The 26,542-nt window shown below is 44.4% G+C and overlaps 1 protein-coding gene across 7 annotated transcripts in view; it reads left to right on the forward strand.

Moving 5' to 3' along the window:
• LOC119652692 (dedicator of cytokinesis protein 9) overlaps positions 1-26,542 on the forward strand; it is a 134,078-nt gene that overhangs the window by 19,186 nt on the left and 88,350 nt on the right. The window contains exon 1 of one of the 7 annotated variants that reach the window (XM_038056981.1): positions 19,067-19,417. The exons of the other annotated variants lie outside the window; for them this stretch is intronic. Within the exon in view, the coding sequence (XP_037912909.1) occupies positions 19,319-19,417 (99 nt within the window). The 5' untranslated portion in view covers positions 19,067-19,318. Of the gene's footprint in view, positions 1-19,066; positions 19,418-26,542 lie in introns of those variants that run through there. 7 annotated transcript variants of the gene reach the window in all.

Below are 26,542 nucleotides of genomic sequence, written 5' to 3' on the forward strand. Positions count from 1 at the left end.
CTAGGGCAGAGGTGAGGCAGCACCTGATGAGTCCCCTCTGCCTTGGCCGGAATCGTCAGTCAAGGTTTTCAAAATTACTTGCTTAGTGACTTCACGAATGTTCTCCATCTCAAACTCAAATATAATCATGAGGTAATCAGCCAAACTCAGAGACTTTGAAGTCTCCGCCTGGGCCCCAAAACCCTTGGGTACTCGACCAAATGCGGACATCCAAATAAGGCAAACTACTCTGATTTGCATGCATGAGTGATCCCACAATTAGTAGACAACTCTCAGCTCACTTAACCACTTCAAAAACGCTTCTCCTACTCAAAGAAAACAAACCGCGCGCCCAGCATATTATGTAAAAATATTTCCTATGGGTCAAGGCCGCCATTTTTTCAAAAAAATTTTAATATTCGTCTCTGAAGTGGACAACGCGCAGCTAATGAAGATAGCATTATGCAATCAGTTTTTTTGGTGACTAAATAGCAATTTATTGTGGGAAATGCTAATGATGAAAACAAATGTAACCGCGGCTTGGAGTTGGGGGGTTCCTCGCCACAAAGTGGATTTAGTTATGATTTATCGGACGCTTATCGGTATTTATGGGCTGGCGACAAAATACTTAGGGTTAATGGAGGTAATGCTTGAAGTACTGAATGTTAATCAATGGCTTTTGTAATAGAGAATTTAATTTGTGTAATTGGTTATGTTTGCGGGTAATTATAAATGATTTATTGGCACCGTCATCGATAGCCCTTTAATTTGTGATGAGATAATAGATATCAGCCGCAGTTGAGGCTTGTTTAAAAGGTGAACAACGTATTGCAGACGGGTTTTAAATTAAATCTTTACTCTACATGGGAATCTGAAAGATCAAAGAAATCGACATGAAATCGAATCTTAATCAAACTTTTAACATTAATCCAGAAGACTTTAAAAAACCGGAGTGCTAAAGTGACAGAGCACATAGATATCGTCAATGGACCATGACATCTTTCTTCAAATACCTCGACTATGCTGATGATATCTGCCTCTTCTCTCACCAAGCCATGGTCTTTTGTCAAATGTCCCCGGACTTACGGAAGTAGGCGGTCAGGGTCGGACTAAAGGAAAATATAAACAAGGCCAAGCTTGACTGGTCATCGCACTTGATCCTATTTGCATTTGTGGGCAGAACATCAAGGGTGTCGAACAATCTATATATATCTAAGTAACGTCTCTATCGACCTTCATGTCATTCGACACACTAAGAACATGCAACTATCTTGAGATACATCAAGGTGTGGGTACTCCCCCCTAATTTTTCGGTGTGGTACAATATGGGAGTATTAGGTACATGGAAAGTGACCATCACTGTTAGTGATGTGTGTGTGGTGGGGGTGAAGCTATAGCTTCTTAGCACTCAGGTCTTGGTGGCCCATTTTATTCGACACCACCATCTGACGGAATATCCCGGATTCGGTAACGTATGGCAGCATGTGCAATCCGTCGCAACTGGAGAACACCGCCTCCGAAGATTTGATGTCTGATGTGTCCATAGGTGGGGCATTCACATCCTTAAACGCTCCGTGAATTCTGCTTCCTCATTACAGGAGAAACACGTATCATCTTGAATAATTCCTATTAAGAACATATGTCCTGCTAGTGAATTAGGGTTATTAGTGCCTGGTGCAGGAAGGTGGGACTGCGGATCAACCCAACCAAAACCACCATAGTACCATTCACTAGGAGGCGTAAGATTGATCACCTGAGAGCTATAACATTACATGATATAAAGATGGAACGAGAAACAGAGGTCAAATATTTGGGAATTACGCTAGACCAAAAATTACTCTGGAAGACACATGTCGGAAAGCCATGAGGGCCTTGATGACTTGCAGATCCATAGCAGGACAAAAATGGGGTTGCAGCCCGAAGATACTACTTTGGATATATACTGCAATAGTAAGGCCAATGATTACCTATGGAGGGGTAATCTGGGCAGAAAGAACCCAACTCAGCACACAAGCCAGGGAATTATATAAGATCCAAAGGCTGGCTTGCGTGTGTATCAGTGGGGGCAATAAGGACATGCCCAACGGCATCCCTGGCGGCTCTTCTGGGATTAACCCCTCTCCATCTGCACATACAGATGCAGGCAAGGAGATCAATATTCAGGATGGCCGGTAGTATGACGGGGAGCTGCCTAAATCGAAGGAAGATTGATATTCTTTTAGGCGGTATGGAGTAACTAGGCAAACTGGGAGAGCGTGGTTGCGACATACGGCTTAAACCAGCAACTGATTACTTGGTACACTGACGAATCCCTCACAGCAGAGGGAGCGGGTGCCGGTGTCATTGGTCCAAGGAAAATGTAATTTGAGCCAATGGGCAGGTACACTAGCATATTCCGGGCGGAAATATACGCCATAGACAAATGTGCCTCCTTTAATCTGCAAAGGAACTACAGGGGGCAGAACATAGCTATTCTCACCGATAGGCAAGCAGCGATCAAGGCACTTAGGTCCAACCAGGTGAACTCTAAACTGGTATGGGAATGCCTTGAGAGACTGAATACACTCGGCTCGTCCAACAAGGTCTGGATACTTTGGGTTCCAGGTCATGCTGGGTTGGAAGGCAACGAGGCAGCGGATGAACTAGTCAAGAAGGGAGCAGGGACGCCTTTACACGGGCCAGAACCCTTCTGTGGAATCAGAAACGGTTTCGTGGCTATGAATCTAAGAAATGAAGAGAAGCGGTTGAGGGAACTATATTGGGCGGGCCTACCAGGGATGGAGCAGTCCAGGGTGCTTATTGGGGGATACGAACCCATGCGCACAAAGGATTGCTTAAACCTCACCAAAAAGAACCTCCGAATCATAGTGGGAATTCTCACTGGTCATTGTCGGCTGAACTATCACCTAGGGAAGCTAAGGATCCCTACGGACACTGCCTGCAGGTTTTGTGAGGAGGAGGACGAAACCTCTATACACGTTCTGGGACAGTGTCCGGTACTTGTGCAAAGTAGGTCGAGATATCTGGTAGAACACTTAATACCAGATGCAAAGCTGAAAGATCTGGAAGTAGGGAACATACTAAAGTTCCTAACGGTTACAGGCTTGCTTGAGATGCTATGATGAATAGGTACACTATAACCAGTAAAAGGGGCACAATAGTTCTTCAAAGACGGAGTGCAACTTTCCCGTAACAAAATAATAATAATAATGAATTATGGCCTGTCAGAATGCTTACAATACTCCTGCAAGTCCTGCTTTCGATAGTTGTACCGTTCGTCTTTTAGAGGCAAAGTCTATCCAGTTTTCTCCTTTTTGGAAATAATTCCATTGTGGTTTTATTTGGATTAACTAAAAATCCATTCCTGAGGCACCAAGCTGTCTATCAGATCAACAGCCCGTTGTATATTTCTACCCACCGTTCCAAGATCCCAATCAACAGCAAGCACAGCCACGTCATCAGCATAAGCTTGAGCGTCAATTTTCAAATTTTGCAGTTCGCATAGTAGTGAGTTGATCAGCATACTTCGCAGACGTAACGATAGGACACCTCCTTGAGGGCAGCCTTTCGTTGCTTCTGCTGTTAGGTAGCAATCGATACCCACTTCAGTACACAGCAATCTCTGCGTTAGCATAGCATAGATCCAAATCAAAGTGTCATCAACACCATGCGGTCTGGCGGCATCACAGGGTTTTTGAAAAGTTGCACAGTCAAACGCCTCTTCAATGTCCACGAACATCCTCATCGCGTGCTCACCCTTCAAAGTTGCATCCTCTATCTTTGAAACCAAAGAATGAAGAGCAGACACACAGGATGTTTCACGTTGGTAAACATGTTGGTTTCCATTAAGTGGGTGCGACCTAAGCGTCTTTTCACAAATATGACACTCAACCAGTCTCTCCAAAGCTTTAAGAAAAAATGAAGTCAAGCTGATCTGTCTGAAGCTCTTTGGATTTGAATAGCCATCTTTTCTAGGCTTCGGTATGACGACCACCTTAACCTTCTGCCTATGCACATTGCCCAAAGCGAGACATGTTAGAAAAACATTTCTTAGCAATCGCCCTAAGTACTCCATAGCTTCCTTTAGCCTTACTGGATGGATGCCATCCTTGCCAGGTGCTTTAAAGCGTCCAAAGCGCAATATGGCAGCTTTCACCTTTTAATAGGCAACAACTGCTTTCGCAGTGTTTCAGTTCACCTTGCAGCATTTGTGTGTTGAAGGGGTTGCAAGAATCGCCAACTCTCTTCCTACATCTTCTCTCATTCGCTCCCCCGGATGGTATGCTTCCAGGAGCTATGGCATTTCGAATGGGAGGTATTTTTATATCATCATGGTAAAGTTTGGTTTGCCCGCCCCACCGTTGGAGAGGAAGGGGATGAAGTGAGTATGTAGGAGGAAGAAAAGGGTGTATGAATTTGCAAGGAATGTATCCCAAACATCACTTGTGGGATCGGAACCTGCTGAAATTAACAAGTCGTGGCTGCGGCAACCATACTGTGGGCATAGCATACTATAGTTCGACGTTTCCAAGAAAGAATTCGATAATTGAGGGATTCAGAAGCGGAATGGAGGGTATACTAGTCGAAGAGGAATTAAATGAGTCGGAAGAGGAGTAAAAACGGAGGAGAAATGATCCCGAAGGTCACAAGCTGATTTAGAGGAATACGGAGTATAATCATCCAATTTGATATTAACAGCGGGAGAAGTGAGCGAAGAGCGTAAATTGCGAACGTGTGACCAGAAGATTTTGAATTCCTGTCGCTCGGGGGAATGTGCATTTTTGATCAGAATTTTCGCAGGTGACCGTAGAGTTTTTTGCCATGTCTTCCGCATTACCGAAAAGTTTAAACTTCAGGTGAGCTTTGCGTTTTTCAAGAAGAGTATTACAGACCTCCACAGTAAACCAGGCAGGGTATTTGCGCAACCTAGGATGAGAGAGAGGAACGAAACAGGGAAGAAGGTTTTCCAAAATGTCGTGAAATACTAAAAGAGCCTGGTTGGATGATAGATTTTCTAACGCATCATTTCAGTCAACTGCTTTAAGAAAACCATTCAATCCTCGGAAATCAGCCTTGTGAAAATTGAATTTGAGTGCCTTGCGAGGCGGCAGTATGTTGGATTGAATCATGATTAACTTTCAGAGGCGGATGGTGAGCATCAATTTTAAGGTAAGGCGAATCGCTAGGAAACAACATGGACCGATTGTGAGCAATGCTGTTCAATATCAAATCGAGAATGTGGTTATTGTGACGGCGATGAACATTGAATTGGAAGGCGGAACAAGAATTCATGAACGCGATCAGAGCTAAGTGCGAAGGGGTCGAATTATTAGGGTAGATGGGAACACGGGGGGAACCTGACCATTCAATGGAAGGAAAATTGAAGTCCACGCAGAGGATGAAAGATAAGCCAGGATATTTGACTAAGAGGATATCCGAAAGTATTTCGAGAAATTCCCCGATATGATATGCTGAAGACGAATAAGGAAGGTAGATAGATGATATTATAAACGGAGCACTTTTTGGAGGAGAAATTACAGCAGTAAGCGACTCGTAAGGACCGGCACTTAAGAATATATATGGGGCAATAGAAAGATGTTGCCTAACGGCAATTTAAACACCACTCCCCGTGAGTTTACTTGACACTTGCAACTCCGATAGCAACGAAGGACAGAGTATCCATCGAGGAACTCTCCATTGTGTACACTAGAATTGAGTTTCAGATATGCAGATGATATCATGTATTGCTGATAATTTAAAATCCGGTAATTTGGTTCTGAGGCCCCTCACATTTTGATAGTATAGACAAATAGGCATTAACTGTGACGATGATTGTGTCGCTTTTTCCGGAACTTTATAGGGTGAGTTTGTCGGGAAAAACCTATCGGGAGGCCAAAACGACAGACGATTTAATCCCTTCAAGTCATGTGGGTAGGTAATTTTGAATGACGCTATGATTCAGTCAGGATTGTTGGCCTTTGTTAACTTAATACAACCAAACGGGGTCGGCAAGTATCGTAGCTAATCTTTAACATAGTTCAGGATGTCATCCGAGAAGGTGTCGAAGGCAAACCTCCAGACAAATAATTATTTGAGTGGTATAACGATGCGTAAAAATGAATCAGGCGTGGACATAGAAGTAGGATAATCTGTTTCCAACTTATCTTTTGAAGACTGCTGCACCCGTGGTGTTGAGCAAGTTGAAACGTGATTTAAGTAAGGGGCTGTTGAGGCATCACTGTTTAATGTCACTGGCAGATCTAGTATGTGGATATTAGTAGTTACGTCAATGGGTGGCCCTTCACCGGAAGCTCGACGATCTTGTCCCAGAGGAAACGACTCTTGAAGAGGCACTGGTTAACGCAGCAGAAAGTGTACTCTTAGTGGCAAAACCCTCAGACTTAATGCTTTGACGCACGACGTTTAGGGAGGTTATAGAGGGTAGGAATGCTTTCCCACAGTGCTCATCGCAGTCCAATAATTTCGGACGCGTGGACTCCGGTTCATTATACTGAATGGATATCATGATTAGTTGGTGACAACATTACACAATACACTAAGGCAAATCGAATTAAACGATACAACTATCCAATCAAATGTGAATTCGCTGTCCAAGTAAGACACTTTGGCATTATGAGAGTCCATCATCCTAAACGTCAGCGAATATCTCTTGAGTTTCTGAACATATTTCTCCACTTAAGGTCCGTAGCATTTGTTATATTTCTCCGAAGACACGAACGAGTGGCTCATGCAGTACTGCTCCTCCCTCAACGATGTGTGGGAGGGTGCGCAACTAATCCTGAAAAGAATCTCTGGGCTGTCATCGTTCAAAAAGTGCTTCCTCTAGCTTCCAGAAGAAAAGCGGAATGGTACTGAAACAACTTGGTGTCCAGAATAACCTCAACATCTCCACCTGGATGCTGCTAGGCAGCAAAACAGGGGAGAGAGCCGATAGGTTGGAAACTTTCCTTACTATCGGCGTTTGCGAACCCGATGTTAAGAAAGTTTGGGAACAATTGGCCTGCCGACTCTACTACGGGTTAGGAACAGTCACGTCACAAGTGTCGGCTCCTAAAACCATTTAAGAAGACGTGCAGCCCTCAGCATCTTCATCTGAAACGTAGATGAGGTGCCATATTTCCCAAATAAATTTGCAGCATTGTAAAGCGGCAACTGTACTTATCAGTCGTCGGATCAATAGCTGCACGACATCTATATACCTCATACAAGAATCATTGGTTTTTGGTGGGGTAGTCAGGGGTCTAAACTTCCAACATGTTGACCTTTTGTATGCCAATGAAAGTGATCGACTCCCCTTCTGCGGGTCCTGGTTAACGACTTAAGTGATGGCGATACCACATCGGCTAAACTAACCATAAAAATCCAACAGGGAGATAAGGAGATCCTATGATGCTCTTCATATTTCCCCTATGATGCAGAAGAACTTCCCAGTGGAAGATTAAACTTCCAACATCAATGCAAGAGGATCGAGATCCTTAATTTGGTTAATGAACCCACTTTCTTTAATATGGTCAGACGAGAGGACATCGACATCATGGTGGCCCCCTCTGACATCACGGCTCTGTTCGGAGAGTAGAGAGTATCAAACGATATTGCACTCTCAGATCACAGACGTATTGATTTCGTAATGGGCATGGATCCATCTCCACCCAATTCATTTCGGAATCCGCGGAAGACAGATTGGGCGACGTATAAAAGAGAACTGAGCACTGACACTAAAGAAGGGTAAAACACCATGGTGGAACTCGGATTTGGCAAAACAGAGGAGAATGACAAGAATGTTCGGCAATCGTACTCTGGAGTGTGATTCAGTCGCTAGCTGGAATCGCTACAAAGAGGCACAGAAGGCTCTAAAGAAGATCATAAGTTCGGTTAGCGATCATCATGGGGACGCTTTTGCGAAGAGACTCTTGAGGCAACTTCAAAGCTGAAGTGGATTCTTGTTAAGGAATGTAGCCAGAAGCTGGGTTTTTTACGATTACAGAACGGGAGGTACATAGAAAGCGATGAAGAAACGGCAAACCATTTACTTGAATTGCACTTCCCAGGCAACATTCAATCTAATCTCAGGACCGACAGGTGGATACAGCCCGCGACCGAGAGACTCGAATCTGGCATGCAAAGTAGTATCACTGGAGCGGGTATAATGGACATTTAACGCATTCTATAGATGCAAGTGTACAGGTCTGGATGGCATCATTCCTGCGCTAGTATTTTGTTAAGGGAAAGTCGCGCTAGTAATAGAGGGAATGAATGCCCTGAGTCTACATATTCGTAATATATGTATATCGTGCATGCCTAGCACACGCTTATATTCCAAGTAACTGGCGTGATGTGAAGGTGATATTTATTCCCAAACCAGCGAAACCCACCTACATGGACGCAAAAAGCTTCTGACCGATCAGTTTAATGTCGTTTTTACAAAAAAGGACCAGAAAGGCTGGTAGATCGGTTCTTAAGGGATACACACATTCCCAAGTGGCCACTTCACCATAGGCAGCACGCCTACCAGAAAGGCAAATTCACGGAGACAGCTCTTCATGAACTCACGGCAAAAATTTAATTGACTTGTTAACGTGGAAGCCAGGAACAATATCAGAAATCTTGCAGATTGGTCTGGTGCTGTAGGACTGCGATAGGTAAGACCTGGGGACGTTCACCAAAACGGATACATGGGATGTATACATCCATAATAAAACCCATTTTGATTAATGCATGCATCATCTGGTGGCCGAGGTTGAACTTTGCTAACAGCAGGAAGCTGCTAATGCAGATTCAGAGATTTGCCTAAGTATTACTGGAGCATTAAGTACTACGTCGACTGCGGCGCTTGAAGCTATCCTAAATCTACCCCCATTCACTTGGAGGTGAAACGGAGAGCAGCCAACGACGCATGTAGACTCGACACCATTGGAGCGTGGAAAGTTGACCAATCATACGATCATGGAAATTCCTTGACAAACATCCGGTAGCTCTGATGCCAGCTGATCATATGGTTTCCAGATTAGATACACTGTCGTAATCACCAAAAGAGAAGAATGGTCGATAAATGGCCATGAGTCTTTTCATATTATAGACTTAATAATTTTCACCGACGGGTGAGTCATGGAGGGCGGATCGGGCGCAGGGGTGTTCTCGGAGAATCCGGTTATAGAACTGGAAGAATGTCTGCGATAAAAATGGAGGGGTCGCACCATTCGAATCTGTTCCGACAGTCGGGTGGCATTATCAGCACTAAAAGGCAACGACATATCAAGCCAGTTGGTGTGGAGTTGTCATCAGGTGCTGCTGAAACTTGGCCGATCAAGCGAAACATTCCTGATGTGGATGGCGGGGCACTCAAACATCGCTGGTAATGAGGAGGCTGGCAGACTGGTTCATCGGGGGTCCGGATCCACAATGGTGGGGCCAGAACCAGCTTTTGGAATCCGGCCACCCACTGTCAAGTCTACTCTGAAGGGTGAAATTGCAAGGATTCACGCAGCGGAGTGGAGAAGTTTAAACTTTTATCGGCAGACGAAAACCCTTGCGAAAGAACCTGGGGTCGACAGAGCGGCATTTTTGTTGCCCCTTAAGAAGTTGGACATGAGAACCCTAGTGGGAGCAGAGATGCAGTGTCTAGCTGGCTCGGATCTTCAGAGCCAGCCTGTAGCATTCACGAAGGGGGCAATCGCAGAGAAATTGCATGAGGGTTTCCTTTCCTTCTCCGCAGCTTCGGCAATGCGAATTGTAGGGTATGCCGAGCCTGGTGGCATGGTCCCCTATGGGCCAGTGCCCTGTGCAGACCGCCGTAATCTTGAATGCATTTGCACGCGTCTCGCACAGGAGCTCTTGTGATCGGGCTTATAAGCGGGCCAAATCCTCATTGACTTGGCACAGTTCGTAAGCCTTCGCCATCTAAGGCCCGCGGCTGCTAGGTAGTGCGAGTAAACACCGACAGCTGCCAGCGGAACACGGACTGTATTCACCAAAGGCTCGCTTAGCCAATTCGTCAGCCCACTTATTCCCCTCTATTTTCCTATGCCCTGGAACCCAGGGGAGGGTGGAATACACTGGCGAAACCTGGGAGACCATACGACCCGGATACACTGTGCCTATTTGAGAAAACCCCCGCGCCGAACCCACAAATCATTTTTGATCCATCGGTAAATAATACTGAGTCATCACCTGGTAACACGCATTTACGGGGTTAGTACAGTGGGCCTAATAATGGCCTGAGTGCTCGGAGCTGCGGCTCTCTAAAGTAAACTAAACTCAAACTAAAACTATATTTCTCCCACACTATATTTGCATACTATTTGAATTACAAATATTTTATCATTGAAGCGTGAGACGTTTTTGATAAATATTAGTCCAAACCAGACGACAACAACGCCTTATCTCAGCAATAAATTAAATGGATTGCTTATTAGTATAAAACTATCTAGCCAATCCGTCTATTAAAGTTTACTAATCCATCGATAAGGTCTGAATCAAAGTCGAGTGTTTGTTTACTAACTTGTGATAGCCAATTATAGAAAAACCAAAATTTGTTGACTTTCTGAGTTATCACTGAAGTTTTTTTGCCTTGATGCATTCCAGCTGATAGAACGTGTTTATAACATGAAGTCATCCGGATATCAAAACCTGTAATACCAGGAGATTAACCACTGTCTCAGATAGAAGCTAGCGTCTCTTATGTTTTGTTCTGATGTAATTTTAGATGCAGTCAAAGTGCTGATTCACCTAGTTTATCTGCCAAAAGTGATGACTGACCTAATCATTGATCTTGCGCGTCAAGTTACCCATTCAACTTGAGCAGAATTGCAGACACCAGCTACATTCGACATTTTCACTATCCGTCAGCGGATTTGGTGCTGGGTTACGTGAGATGCATAGTAGAGTATCTAAGATAGTGGAGTTTAATTGGGAAACTAGACTGAATTGTTTTGATTCAGATCACGTTTTTGAAAAGGCTAGTGGTGGTTGTTTGGACTAAGTTTTACGCGGAATTTAATGGGGGGTTTTTAGGAACTTTTTAAATCTAATGACAAAGGATTTATTTATTTATTGATTTAATTTAACGGACAACAAACAGGAAATTCCAGTTAATTATTGTCCTCAGGAGGAGGGGAAAGCAAAAAACTTATCCTACGTTTAAAACTACTTAAAGTAGGGGAGTTAAAAGGACCAAGCTGTTCTGCATTATAATTTCGGCAAAGTCTAGGAATCGGGGAATGAAAGTAGACTTCGAGCTCTGCGAAGGGCACGTTGAAAATGTCCGCGCTACGTGTGTTATAAGACGCATGACGGGAGGCCTTCCAACGAGGAAACTTTAAAGAATGTGCATAGATCCAGAGAGGATCTACGCTGCTGTAGGAAGGGAAGGTTCAGAAAGTGGAGGCGGGAGGGGTAGTCCACACGAGGGAAGCTTTTCTTAAAGAAGATGGAACGGGTGAATTTACGTTGCACATTTTCAAGGACAAGACAATCACAGCTACGGGAGGGTGACCAGATCACGGAGCAATACTCGAGGATATTCCTCACGAGGGAATTGAAGAGAGCTAAGGAGGGTTGGATGGAGTCAAAATCAGAGGAGGAGCGAAGTACAATTTTGCTGCTCGATTGATGACATCGAGGCAATGGGTGTCAAAGCGGAGCATATTGGCGAGCTGCTGACTCCGAGGTCTTGAGTGGAATTTAAGCAGGATATGGAATGTCCGTTAAGAGAGTAGGAGAAAGAAGTGGGTGAGGATTTTAGGAAGTAGCACACAGAGTGACACTTTCTGACGTTTAGCGCTAAACCATTAGTCGAGCACCAACGAACCAGAGTGTCCAGGTTAGATTGAAGGGAAACACAGCCCATAGGCGACGATATAGCGTAAAACAGCTTAAGGTCGTCTGCACAAAGCAAACAGGACAAATAAGGAGGGGAGGAAGGTTGTTAATAAAAAATGAAAATAACAAAGGACCCAGAATAGATCCCTGTGGGACGCCAGAAGAGGGGGAGAAGGAGCGGGAAGTACAGCCGTTAAAAGAGACGCGGCAGGATCGGTTGGAAAGGTAAGAGGCAAAACAAGTGGTATGGGAACGTTTAGGGACGAGAGTTTGCCGTGAATTTAGACATTTGGCGACAAAGTTGGTGAAGTCTAGCAGGTTGGAGGCAGTAGACCTACGTTTAACGAAGCCGTGTTAACTATGTGTTGGCCCAAGTGGGCGGACAACCAGTCGCTCATATATCTTTCCAGTATTTTGGAACAGGAAAAGAGGAGGGAAATGGGACGGTAATTCTCGGCAAGCGAACGATCGCCACTTTTGTGAATGGGGATGATTAGAGCCTATTTCCACAAGCCGGGAAAATGATTCTGTTTTGAGGCTTTCGTTGAAAATAAGAGATAAGGGAGGGGAGATGGAGCAAAAAGAGGTTTGGAAGACCATTGTAGCCAGGTCCGACATTGGCATCAAGCTTCCCAATGAGGTATTCGACAAGGATAGGAGTAAGAAGGGGAATGGTAGGCGATGCGGGGCAGGCTACATCCGCTATCGGGAGGGATTCGGAGGAAGGAGGGGGAACATAGACTGACGAAAAGTAGCGGCAGAGTAAATCACAAGATAGTTGGGGGGAGTTAGCTGAGAAGCCAGAGAATTTAATGGACGGAGGGGATAACTGGGCAGCGGGAGTTGCGAATTGGGGACCAGAAAGGTTTCAGGTTTCCGCGCTTTAGTGAGTTTTCCGCACTGGACAAATATTCGTTTCTGGACCTACGTATTAAGGATTTGACCGAGGAACCAAGAGATTTGGAAAAAACTAAGTCAGCAACGTTTCTAGAAGACAGGAACTTCTTTCTCGCAGTCTGTTTTTGACGTAATTTTTTGTGAATTTCAGTGGTGAATCAGACGGGATAAGAGCGTAAGCACTTAGGGGAGGAGGGAACGTAACAAGGAAGATCAGATAAAACGGTATAGAAAGTGTTGAGTGCTTCGTCACACGTAAATGGAGAGAGGAGGGGCACCCAGTTGATTGACGCCAGCGCTGAGTTCAGACCTTCGAAATTCGCCTTACGAATGTTGAACTTGGTAGGCTTGCGAGCAACAGGAGAGTGTAGTCGGGATATCTGTACATCGAACTCGAGAGCAGAATGATGGGCGTCAGGGGCAACGTAAGACGGACCATGAAGGGATTGGGAAAGACAACGCACAGGAAGGTTAGAGAGGACAAGGCCAAGAGTGCGATCTAAATGGTTTCTAGAAAGGTTAAACTGGAGGGCGTCACAGGATTACATGAAAGTGGGAAGAGGAAGGGAAGGGTGGGTCGAGTTATTGGGGAGGGAGAGAAGGTCAGGAGTAATAGGCCAGGAGAGCATAGAAAGATTAAAGTCGTCACAGAGGATGAAAGGAAGTGAGGGAAACAAAACGATTAGGGCCTCTGATAATCTGTCGAAGAAATCCTCGTACAGAGAAGGTGGGCTTCGGCAGGGAAAATATACACACGATATGATAAAAGGACATACGTTTGGCGGAAGGACACGTATGGTAACAGAATCATAGGAGGAGGAGGAGGAGGATTAGGAAAAGATGATTTCGGCACAGAGAGGGGACTGAACAGCTATTAGGGCTCCTCCGCCAATTGTCTTGTCAAGCGCAGCGCAGTCTCTGTCACAACAAAAGACAAAGTAACCTTCGAGGTGCTCAGAATCTAAAATCCTGTCATCCAGCCAGGTTTCAGAAATGCAGATGACATGACGTTGGAATGCTAAGGTAGACAGTTTGAAATCTGACAGCTTGGTCCTTTGAGAGAATTAGTCGACCGGGGCGATTTAGGTATGGCGCCAGTTTTGTGGGCTGCAGTCGCCGGCGAGGTGTAAGCACAGCCAGTCAGCGGCATCTCAGGAGCTGAGGCTACGCTGGTGCTCGATGAAGCAGCGCCGTGTGTTGATGCAGCAGCTGAATTGCATCAGATAGCGTGGTACCACAGCAAGCGTTACAACGATAGGTAAAATTCGGTGAAAAACGCAGAGGGAATACCCAAACATTTGGCGTGGAAGGTCGCATCACAGTACCCATCGCGGTCTAAAAATTTAGAGCGAATAGTTTCCGGCTCCTTACAAATGGCACACAGAGTACCATAAATCGACAACTGGGAAACAGGAATTAGTATCGAGGTTCGCAAAGTTGGATGCAAAATATTGTTGTCGGGACAAAATTTTAAGTCTGAAAAAGCACACAAGAAGCGCGAGAATTAGCCGTTTCACTTGTGCGAGGTATTGACACAACGCACAACACCAGGTTACTCAGGGAAAGGCTCAAGGAACAAGGTAAAGGGAAACTGCAGAATATTCGCGATAAAAGTCCGTGTAACACGTCCATTCGACTCGAAGTTCACTAGGAGGGATTAAGGTACATCCTTATGTCTCTTTGGAAAATTAAACTTTTCTTTTGGATTGTATCTTAGAGTGATATTTCCTTTCTCTTATTGTTATTCTGTTAAGGGAAAGTCGCAACGCACCCTTGAAGAACTATTGTGCCCCTTTTACTGGTTATAGTGTACCTATTCATCATAATATCTCAAGCAGGCCTGTAACCGTTAGGAACTTTAATATGTTCCCTACTTCCAGATCTTTCAGCTTTGCATCTGGTATTAAGTGTTCTCCCAGATGTCTCGACCTACTTTGCACAAGTGCCGGACATTGTCCCAGGACGTGTATAGAGGTTTCGTCATACTCCTCACAAAACCTGCAGGCAGTGTCCGTAGATATCCCTAGCTTCCCTAGGTGATGGTTCAGCCGACAATGACCAATGAGAATTCCCACTACGATTCGGAGGTTCTTTTTGGTGAGGTTTAAGCAATTCTTTGTGCGCATGGGTTCGTATCCCCCAATAAGCATCATGGACTGCTCCATCCCTGGTAGGCCCGCCAGTATAGTTCCCTCAACCGTTTCTCTTCATTTCTTAGATTCATAGCCATGAAACCGTTTCCAATTCCACAGAAGGGTTCTGGCCCGTATAAAGGCGTCCCTGTTCGCTTCTTGACTAGTTCGTCCAGCATGGCCTGGAACACAAAGTATCCAAACCTTATTGAACGAGCCGAGTGTAATCAGTCTCTCAAGGCATTCCCATACCAGTTTAGAGTTCACCTGGTTGGACCTAAGTGTCTTGATCGCTACTTGGCTATCGGTGAGAATAGCTATGTTCTGCCCCCTATAGTTCCTTTGCAGATTAAAGGAGGCAGATTTGTCTATGGCGTATATTTCCGCCCGGAATATGCTAGTGTACCTGCCCATTGGCTCAAAGTACATTTTGCTTGGACCAATGACACCGGCACTCGCTCCCTCTGCTGTGAAGGATCCGTCAGTGTACCAAGTAATCAGTTGCTGGTTTAAGCCGTATGTCGCAGCCACGCTCTCCCAGTTTGCCTTGTTACTCCAACGTGTTTCAAACTTCTTATCGAAGTGAAACCTCGTTGCCATGTTATCCCTCGATATCAGTAATTCGGGATACCGCCTAGAAAGAATATCAATCTTCCTTCGATTTAGGCAGCTCCCCGCCTCACTCACATTAACGGCCATCCTGAATGTTGATCTCCTTGCCTGCATCTGTATGTGCAGATGGAGAGGGGTTAATCCGAGAAGGACCTCCAAGGATGTCGTTGGGCATGTCCTCATTGCCCCACTGATACACACGCAAGCCAGCCTTTGGAGCTTATAGAATTCCCTGGCTTATGTGCTGAGTTGGGTTCTTTCTGCCCAGATTACCGCTCCATAGGTAATCATTGGCCTTACTGTTGCAGTATATATCCAAAGTAGTATCTTCGGACTGCAACCCCATTTTTTTCTTGCTGTGGATCTGCAAGTCATCGGCTCTCCTTCCTTCCCCATTTATTCATTGTTGGGGTGTCAGGCAGACTGTTGTCATCTGCCACCGAGGGGTAGGACCCCGGGAAATGAGTTCTGAGAAACAGGTGTACCCTGCCCTCATTCTCGGTAAATGTCCCATCTTCTTTTTTCAAGCAGACAGCTTCCCTGATCGCGTTGCTATACGCAGTCAGTGCATTTTTATACCTCTGCCAGTCCCCGGTTAAAGAGTTTTCGTGCCTCTGTTCTCATTCTGGCTAGGTTCTGGTTCCATGGCACATCCCTTGATGACTTAACTGTCTTAGGCGGACACCTGGCCTCATAAGCGTTCATGAAGACTGTGTTGAGGTTTTCCACCACTCTTTGTAGTTTAAATTCGCTCCTAATGTCACCGAAGGTGGACCATGTTGTTGCTCAGGTGCGTTGCATAGCATTCTCAATCCGTTCTCCTGGGATTCCTTATTATTCTTTTTATTTCGGAGTTCACCTCAATGTCGAATCTGATTATTTTGTGATCAAACATAGAGAGCTTATCCGACACCCTCCAATTCCTGACCATTCCGCTCATTAGAGTATTTTCTAGAGTTATATCTAGCACCTCCTGTCTGGTGCTGGTCACAAATGTTGGAGTGTTCCCTACGTTATATATTTCTAACTTATTGCTTAGAATAAATTCAAGAAGGTACTCACCTCTACGATTGGTGTCGCTGCTTCCCCAGACTTCGTGGTGGGCGTTGGCATCGCCGCCGATAAGAAGTGGTAACGCTCTCTCCTCGCAATACTTCGTCAGTTTTGCGACTTGTTCCGATGGATCCCGGCTCTCGTCTCCTGGGAAGTATCCCGATGCTACAACTGCCTCTCGAGTGCTCCTTCCGGCTTCCAATGAGACTTGGATAGCCACAAGGTCCCCGGTTAAGAACTCTGAAAGACATATGTATTTTAAATTACGTTTAAGAATGCATAGTTCTTGGTTTATCACAAGAGGAGTCCCAAATTACCTGCACGCTTCCTCCTTGCAGACCGCGAATCTGCCTCCGGTACACCCAGGGCTCCTGAGCCAGCACTATTCCAATGTTCCCCTTGGAATTTGCCCTTGCAATTACTGCAGATGCAGCTCTCGCATGGTGGAGGTTTATCTGGGCTATCTTAGTGCTGGCCATTGGCTCCGTTATTATTTGGAGCTCTTCTCCACTGTCGGAATGTCACCCTCCTCCTCCGACATGGCGCTTTCCTGCGCGTCGCTGCCCACCCTGAGCCCTAGGAGTCCTAGGTCTAGGTCGTCCAACTTCTGCTCTTCACTGGGCAGCAGGTCTATTTCCCTGGTTGATCCAGTCCTTTCCGCCTCTATGGCTTCCGAGACTTCTTCAGGGACCTCGGTAAGTTTTCCACCCGATGCCTCCTCCGAGGTCTCTTTCCTCGGCTTTTCCCTGTGCACATGCACCGGTATGTTGCCAAATCGTTAGTTGATATGACAACTTCGACGTTTAATTCCCTCTAGGGATCGGTCATCTACCCCGATCGTGAGGAGTTTACCCTTGCTCTCCACCTTGCTTCTGAAGACTCTCCATAGTCGGGCGGAATCGGACAATTTAGGAACTACGGTTCTAACCCATTCTGTGGTGTCTTCCGTCGCGCAGTCCACCAGTATAAGGCCAGTATAAGCGTATCTCGGTGAACACCTGTTTCGACGTCCAACCCTTGATCATCTGCTTGACGACAAGGTCCTCAATGATTTCCTGTTCCTCACGGGTGAGTATTTGCTCGGGAAACCTTTTTGGCGGTATGGCCAGTCGAAAACCCTTCACCGCACTAGCATAGCTAATGGTGGGCTTCCTGGGTCCTGCCTTCACTCCTGATCTGCACGGGTTTTCTCCCCCCTTGGGTTCAGGTTTGGATTTTTTGGGAGCATTCCCTTCATGCGGGCTGATCTCTGCTGCTCCCCGCTTTTTCGGCTCCGGTAGAGATGGCTTAGGTCTGTCCTGAGCCTTCTTAAGGGTCTCTTCTGGTTTCAGGCCTTCCTTTAGATAGCGCAGGTACCATTTAACACCGGCGCCACTGAGACGTCTCTCCTTCCTGACGTCGGTTATATTTATCTTAGACGTGCTTTTGCTGGTACCTGCTCTTTGAGCAGTGGTATTCGTTGGCTGTTGTCAACGCAGTATACCAATGCTCACCTTGGATCCACTGCTTGACATCCCAACTTCTCCCTTCTTGGGTGTAGTCACCTGGCTCTCAGTAATTCGGAGACGTGCCTCCGCCTGATTAACCAGTTTTGGTGCGGTACGGGGCCCCGCTTGTTTGGTTTTCGTTTTCTTTTCTTGTTTTGTACTCATTTGATTCCCACGAGTATGGGGGTTAAGAGGTCCGCCGTGCCATAGTCCCCTGTAGCACGGTAAGGTCTAACTTACTCACTGAGGTGACCAGGTATCAGTGAGGCACCGTTCGAATACAGTCAGTTACCCCCGACTGCAAACTATCCAATGGACACGGTTCGCATGATACCCTGGATTGGGGGAGGTGTTTTTCGACTCCCCAGTCTAGATCCGTAGCGTTTTGTTAATAGTAGGGTCACCTCGTACAGGGTGTGGCTATCACCACTCACTAACGGTCTTGGTAGACGAGAGTCTTGGCCCCTGAAAAGGCACAGACCGTCCCAGGGGAAAGACAGCTCATCCTCAGAGAGAGATAGGTTGGCTTCAGAGAGCTATGTTCCGCATCAGTCTATCCTGCAGTGCACTGCTTGACCCCTTCTTTTCTCTTAGGTCAGGTACTATTTCAATTTCGAGAGTTAATTTTAGATCCTGAGCATATTTAATGGATAAAATAGTAACAAATGACGTCATCCTTTCTCCAATTATATGTTTTCAGTATCTTCCCTCATCGGAGTATTACCTGAAACTTTACTTTCGATTCGACTGCGGTACTATTTGTAGTAAAAAACAAATAGTCAATGCACGTGATGTGAATTTAACCACATGTGATGGTTTTCTTTGGAAAGCTACAGAGGCACAAGTTATGCGTTTATCGGGCTACAACACAGAGAAAATTATAGACTGTTGCTCATAATAATGAGTAATTTATAAGAGAGAATCAATTGAGATTTGACGACGGTAGAGTCAATTTGAAACACCAACGTTTAATGATTGTTTCGCTCATTAAAAGTTCGATCCAAACAAGTGAGCATTCATTTAAAATTTCGGCCCCATCAGTTCACTTGAACACTCAGTGTAACGAAAGTTTGAGGTGGTGCTATTTTGTGGTGAATCCCATTTTTTCCATTGTATGGTTCTCAAGTTGAAGCTTCATTGTTGAAAATTAACTCCGGCATTAGTTGATGGGAAGAATCAATAAAACCCTTAAGAGATTTATTGTCGAATTTGTGTGTGAATGGAAAACAGCAAGAAAGAAACCGAAGCCATTACTCATATTCCCTCGCCCATTCAGTTTAATTGATATTCATCCAGCATAACTCGGCTTAATACTTTGCAATGTCCGGCCAAAATGGAAAAAGTAAAACTTTCGGCAGAAGAGCTATGAGCTTCTTTCAATCATCCTCACAATGTTTCGTAAATATATTTCGGAGTAAGGTGAATATCCTTTTTGATTTATAGTTTGTTTTTAGGACTACATAACGTTTCCCCCCTAAATTTAGCGGAACCCTAGGAAATCTTTCGTAAGTACTGGAAAAACTCTGATGTCTTTTTGTTGTTAAAGAAAAACTGTCTTGTCCACATATTTCTTCAGTCCAAATTCAGCATTTAAGATACTTGAATTATTACACGCTCCATCAAAGATACATTAACATATGTTCCATTAGCTTTTGAAGCGATAAAGATCGATCGAATCATTTTCCCTTTTCTGGTTTAATTGTTGCTTTCTGGTGCTAGGCATCACTCATTGCTCCACTTGTTACATTCTCACAGTTTTTCTGATATTTACAAGTTACATATGCTCTTGTTATGCAATGCCTGCTATAATATCTAGCATCTGGTTTTCTACATTGAACTTGACTACGTTGACTTACCATGTTCGTCGATTTGAATGACGCATGTGTGGACTGATTGAAAAACAATGGGGACTTTTATCGCATCACTATTCACTGGTAATGGCGGACACATTCCTCTAATCTGAATGAAAATTTCAGGTGGTAATGATCATAAGATATATGTAAGTTTACACAGGTTTCTATACATTGACATGTACATGCATATTTTATGGTTTACCTATCCACACTTCAAAGAATCCAATCAGCGCAGTGTTGTGGCGTTTTGATGCCACAAATTGTTCAGGCCGTGGCTACTTTGAGAAGGGCAAGAGGAGCAGCCTTCAGTCGCCTTAAACTTTCTGCGGCAGCTTGTAGCGTGTTCAAAGGATAAAAATTCTTCCATCTTACAATTAATGATTTCTTTGAGCTTTCCAAAGAATTGCTTATCTAGTGTCCGCAGCCTGTCTCTAACTAGAGCTGGGCAATCACAAAGGAAGCATTTGGAAGTTTTTCTCTCCGTAACTTCAACTATGCGTTTAAGTCAGTGCACTCTGTGCAAATCTAGATCGAGCCGGTTATAAGCCTTGATGAATGATACTTTCCCCGTCTCTGGAAAGAGGCCCTTATCATCCCTATCCTCAAGAGCAGAGACCCTTCTCTAGCCGCGAACTACCGCCCCATTTCTCTTCTTTCCTCTTCCTCCAAAATCCTCGAGGGATACGTCAACAACTTATTGACCACACACTTCGGTCACCTCATTGTTAAAGAGCAGCATGGTTTCGTGAAACATAGGTCTACGGCTTCAAGCCTTCTGGTCTTTACCAACTTTGTTGCTAAATGCTTGAATTCACGACAGGAGGTACGTGCTATTTATACCGATTTCTCCAAAACCTTTGATAACGTTGACCATATCATTCGCCTCTCTAAACTTTCATTACTAGACTTCCCTCCCTCAGCCATCTCCTGGCTTTCCTCCTATCTCTCATACCGTTCCTGCAAAGTTTCTTTTCATGGTTGCTCATCTCGTTCCTTCTCTCCTTCCACTGGTGTTCCCCAAGGCTCTGTACTTGGCCCGCTACTCTTCCTGTTTTTTATCCATGACCTCGCCTCCATCCTCACTTGCCTGTGTTTGCTTTACGCAAACGATCTAAAATTATTTGCCCCTGTTTCGTCTCCGTTGGACTGTGCTCTCTTACAGTCCAACCTTGATAATTTAGTTCGTTGGTGTTCGGTCAACAAGCTAACACTGAATGTTAACAAATGCCACTGGATGTGTTATTCGCTTAAACCTTCCCCTACATCATTTTCCTATTCTCTCAGTGGACGACCCTCCTCATTACTGACCTCCTTCAAAGACTTGGGTGTAATATTCGACGATAAACTTCGTTTCAATTACCCCTTCGTTGACATTATCAAAGAGGGTCAGATCGTTCTTGACAGATGGTGAACTTTCGCCATCTAAAGTCAGATTTCATCCTTCACAGTCGGGAATAACTACGTTCACCGAGGGACTATCAAAAGTGGAGTGGAGTCCCGGCTGGCCAGTACGTCGGCATCCTCACTATCCTCTACTTTCCTATTACCGGGAATCTAGAGAACTTTGAGTGTGCCATCCATACTGTTCAGTGTGTCTTTACAGTGCCTCAAGGATGTCGTCACTGGAGACAAAGCCTTAATGTCCGCTTCACTGTCCTTCAGAATGACTATGTTATGCTGGGGATCCAAGTCTTTCTATTCCAAGCGAAGGCACTGAAGAATCCCAGAATACCGTACCACTCAGGTGCACTGTGGGTCCCGCCTTGACTCCGCAGACTATCTTTGTTCAGTCACTAAAGAATATTTTGTTGCAACTTCGCAACACATCGCCGGTCTTCCAGTCTTTCCTGGTTAGAGAGGAAGGTATTTCGTCCAGGATGGCACAATAGCGATAGGACTTCACTGTCCAAATTTGAGATTCAAAGAATCTAACGGAACTGCACGTTACAGCGTATTTAATATAGTGGTCCAGGAAGGCAGGACTGCAGAGCCCCAGTAGCGCCTGCTCATGTGGTTCTTTGAATCCATTTAAGTTTACTCCCTATTTAATTTCTTGCTTATCGCCGGTCATCACAGAATAGAACTCTACCCTAGGATGGGGAGAACGGGGGCTATGTACATACAAAAAACCATCCTTGGCCCCCATTTCCTAAAGAAGTTTATTTTTCGGGCGGAGAAGCCTATACATGCTTTTTTAACCTCAACCCTCAATTTAATTTGGAATCCAGAATCATAACCATATACTTTACATTGAATGAAATTATCAATCTTTATCTATTAAGTCGCCGAAGGTGCAATTCCCGTGCCCTTACCTTGGTGGTAAATAATATTGGCTCCTTTCAGGTTGAGTCCTCCATAATTTGGCTCATAATGGAAGAAAATATCCCTTACACCAATATAACCAAGTCGTTGGCATATGTTTCCTTCTAGCTTCATCCCGCTTCTTCCATCCATCATTATTAGCGAGAGTATCGGATCATACTGGGATGTTCCTTATTTATAGCTCAAGTTGCTGCCTCCCAGAGCAGATTGAACTAACAATACTTTCCATTGCGCAAGACACTTCTCCAATCCCATTCTGGTTAGATCCTCCTTGGTTGCTTAAAAATCGATTTCGATGGTACAATTATTTTTTGCAAGTTAATAATAATAAAATGGAATTGTGAAGAGTTGTCCTAGCAAGTTCGTCCCCTATACGTTTCTCTACCGTTCCCCTGCCTTCTTTACTGCCATGGCAATAAGCCCCTTGTCGATGCCACGGAAGGGTTCTGGTCTCGCGTTTCCGTTTCTTCCGGGGCCTGCTGCCTCATTGCCTGATTTGCCCTGGAATCTACAGTATCCTGACTCTATTGTACGAGCCAAGCATTTCCAATTAATTAAGGCATTCCCATATCAGTTGAGAGTCCACCTGGTTGGGCATAAGTTCTTTGATAGCCACCTGGCTGTCGGTTGCGATCCCAATATTCTCCTCCTATAATTCCGCTGTGTCCGGATAGATTAGCGATTTGAATTCAATTCCGAAATATCCTCCAGGAATTCAGTTCTGCCCGCCCAGATTACTGCCCTATAGATAATTGTTACAGTATATTAAGCGTAGTATTTTCAGGATGCACCACTCCCACTCTGCAATAGACCTACAATTTATCAAAGCTTTTGTAACTTTCCTACGTATGTTCCTATTGTGCGTCTTCCAGAGTAGTTTTTGGTTTAGCATGACTCCCACATACTTGACGTCTGCTTCCTATTTAGCTTCTATATTATGTAATGAATAAAAGTGAGATTGCGATTATTAAACAACCATCCTGAGTGGCCGGAGACACCTAGACCGTAGAGCTATCCCAAATACCTAAAAAAATTGGCTAAATTGACCGTGAAGGTCTCCCCGTAAATTCTGAAGCTCCATCGAAGTGTTCCATCGACACGTGCTTCTACGCTTTTGTGCTAGCCAGGCTCGGAAATATCTGGGGGGTGGGCGGAGGTCCTTTGAAGACTTGGATTCCTCACGTTCCATTATGCAAAGATTCACGTGACTTTGCCGGGTCCTGAAAAAAATACGGGTATTCGCGTGCACCTAACGATATAACCACACGCGATCGAAAGGAAGGATCCACGCCGAATAACATCCTCGATTATAGTTCTTTGTGTCTTAGATGTTTAGTGAGGCGCGGCCTCTGGAGTTCCCATTCTTTAGGGACATTCTGTCAATTTAGCTATTTTTAAGGTTTTGTGTGAAACAAAACCTTATTAGAATCGAGACGGTGTCTGTCTGTCCGTCTGTCTGTCTGTCTGTCTGTCTGTCTGTCTGTCTGTCTGTCACACCCGATTTATTCGGAAACGGCTGGACCGATTGTCACGAAAATTGATGAGAGTATGTAATGTGGTGATCCCTTTACATGCAGTAAGTGGCGCCATCTTGTGTTAAGTTTAAGGGGGGGCTCCCCATACATGTGAATGGAGGGTGCAAATTTTTTTTTCACAGAATGTAGCCATGTGGGGTATCAAATGAAAGGTCTCAATTAGTACTTTTCGAAACTGGTGCAATATTTGATATTGGGTGAAACATGGAGGAGTGAGCGCTCAAAATATGACCCCCAAAAAGTGTAACAGGTCTCGTTCTCAGAACCTATCCAACCGAAAAATCTGACAAAAATCACAGTGGCGCATCTCTACGAAATCTAGGCCTCAAAATATATCCGGTTCCGATATCTGCACAAATAAAGTTAATAATAGTATATTTCCACATTTTAGAAATTTACCCGGCACCCCTCTTATGTTCATCCCAGAAGTACAAAATTCGGCATGCGTGTAATGAAGAACATAATGCACAATTCGGTCAAGTTTGAAGAAAATCCAATTATTATTAACAAAGTTATAGAAGGTGAAACTTTACAATTTTTTGTGAATTTCGTGCACTCTACAACCTGCATGACGTCATCATGACATATCAATTCGTCAATACCACAACGAAATAAGTTCTTGTGAATTGGGTCGCAGAGAATTATTTTGTTTTAGTTTTTTTAGTTATTTGCCAGCCAGACATGTGTGCATGTAGGTATATAATATATGCGTGCTAATGAACTTTGCGGGTAGTGCCTAATTCAAATAGATATAAGAAGTAAATCCGAAATATGGGTACGATCAATTTATATACGTGCATATATGTGTACAGTATTCGGAAATAGGCAGTTTGTTTGTTTAGGGTGAGCGTAATATCTATGGCTGTAATATGTACGCATGTCCCGTAGTTTGGAAAAATATGAAGGATTATGTTGGATTTGTAGCTAAATACGGATAGAAAAATATGCGTTGAAATTTCTTACATAAGATGAACACAAAACCTTTATATCCGAAGCGCGAGCTTCCGGTATTCCGACTTGTTTTTTGAGTATTTGGGATAGCTCTTCCATCTCCGGACACGCAATCTCACTTTTGTGATTATAAGTATGCAATCTATTGGCTCTCAAGTGGTGAAACTTGCGCATCCTAGTGAATGGTATTATGGTGGTCTTGATGGGATTCATACGCATCCCGGCCATACTAAATCAACTACTAGTAACTCCCTATTTTTCTGGACCTTGATTGCAGTATTTGTTAGCTCATCCAGAAGTTCGTCAACTGGTATAGCCTACATTAGTGATCATGGCACCACACTCTGCGAACAACCTTAGGCTATGTTCACGACAAAATTGATACTGATTACTGATACTTGCCTGATTTCTAATCGTTTGCTCATTCAGAATGTCATGGTGCTCCAGAATATCTTTCGGATTAGGGTATTCTGCATGCAAATTTGTCGAAAGCGTCATAAACGCAGCTAGAGCTATTCATTTACATCCCGTAATACCTTCGTCAATTAATAGAGCGAAGTTTCGGTTGATCGTCCTGCTTGGTAAGTATGTAGACATGGATGTAAAGGATTATGCGTCTGCTTTTTCTGGGATTTCTCAATATTCTCACGATTTTAGAGTTTCCCTCAACGTCGAATATTGTTATTCTGTGATTGACTATTCCGTTCGTAAGAGCATTCCTGAGGTTATATATAGGACCTCTATTTTGAAGCTGCTCATGAATGTTGCCTGAATGTGCAGCAATCAGATCTCTAGTTAGTAACTCTAAAATTAAGACTGATGCACGGTGGTTTTCCAGATTATCTGCATACACTTTGCAGAACACGAATCTGGCCTTGATACACCCAGGGTTCTTGAGTCGGTACTATTCTAACGTCATTCTTGAAAATTACTCATAGACGCAGGTTTTTACCTGGGCTATCCAAGTGCTGACCAATGGCTCTGTTAGTGCTTGGATGTCTTCTCCAATGCCGGAATATCGTCCTCCTCCAACATGGCACCTTCTTGTGACTCGATGTTCATCTTGAGCTTTGAAGATTCTGGTGTAGTTGGTCCAGCGTCTCCTTTTGGCTACCATAATTTCCACGATTCGCTAACTTTGCCATTTTTGGAATGAACTTGGCATCCGTTCTTTCAAGTGAAAATAAAAGAAAGAGGAATCTTCTTTTTTGGCAACAATGATCTTTATTTTGAATAAATACCGTTTGTCGAGAATCGGTTTTTCCCTTCCTCAGTGTATATGGAAGAAGTGGGTTTATGTCCCATGACTGGGAAAAGGAAGAAACGATACCAAAAAAGGAAACCCTTTCTTTCTTTTCACTCGTCTATTATTTCAGGAATTTCAGTATGCTTTTCACAAAATGTATTTTCCGAAATAAGTAATTCACCCCAATTGTGAAGAGTTTGCTTTTGTCCGTTACTTTGCTTCTTCAGAACTGCGTATAGAAATTTCGTTTTGGGCGATAGCAAGGTTCAGAGGTTCCTCCGTCTTCATCGCTGCTTTGAGAAGGCATCCCCGTGCAGTTTATCAGCGCCAGTATGACATCCAATCCCTTACGTATCTATCTGACGATAAAATTCCCTATAATTTCCTACACAATGACGCAATCTATAATCGATATCATGACCGTCCGGCTCAATAGGTTACGGTGGGCGGGTCACTTAATCCGTATGGATGAGGATGATCCCGCCCCGAAAGTCTATAAGGGCAATATCTATGGTAGAAAAAGAAGACGAGGCAGACCCTGCCTAAGATGGAGCGATGGCGTAGGCCAGGACGCCAGACAGCTTTTAGGGATATCGAATTGGGGGACCTCGGTGCAAAACCGGGATGTCTGGAGTTC

Source organism: Hermetia illucens, chromosome 1 (genome assembly GCF_905115235.1).
Source record: "Hermetia illucens chromosome 1, iHerIll2.2.curated.20191125, whole genome shotgun sequence".
Taxonomy (NCBI): Eukaryota; Metazoa; Arthropoda; class Insecta; order Diptera; family Stratiomyidae; genus Hermetia; species Hermetia illucens.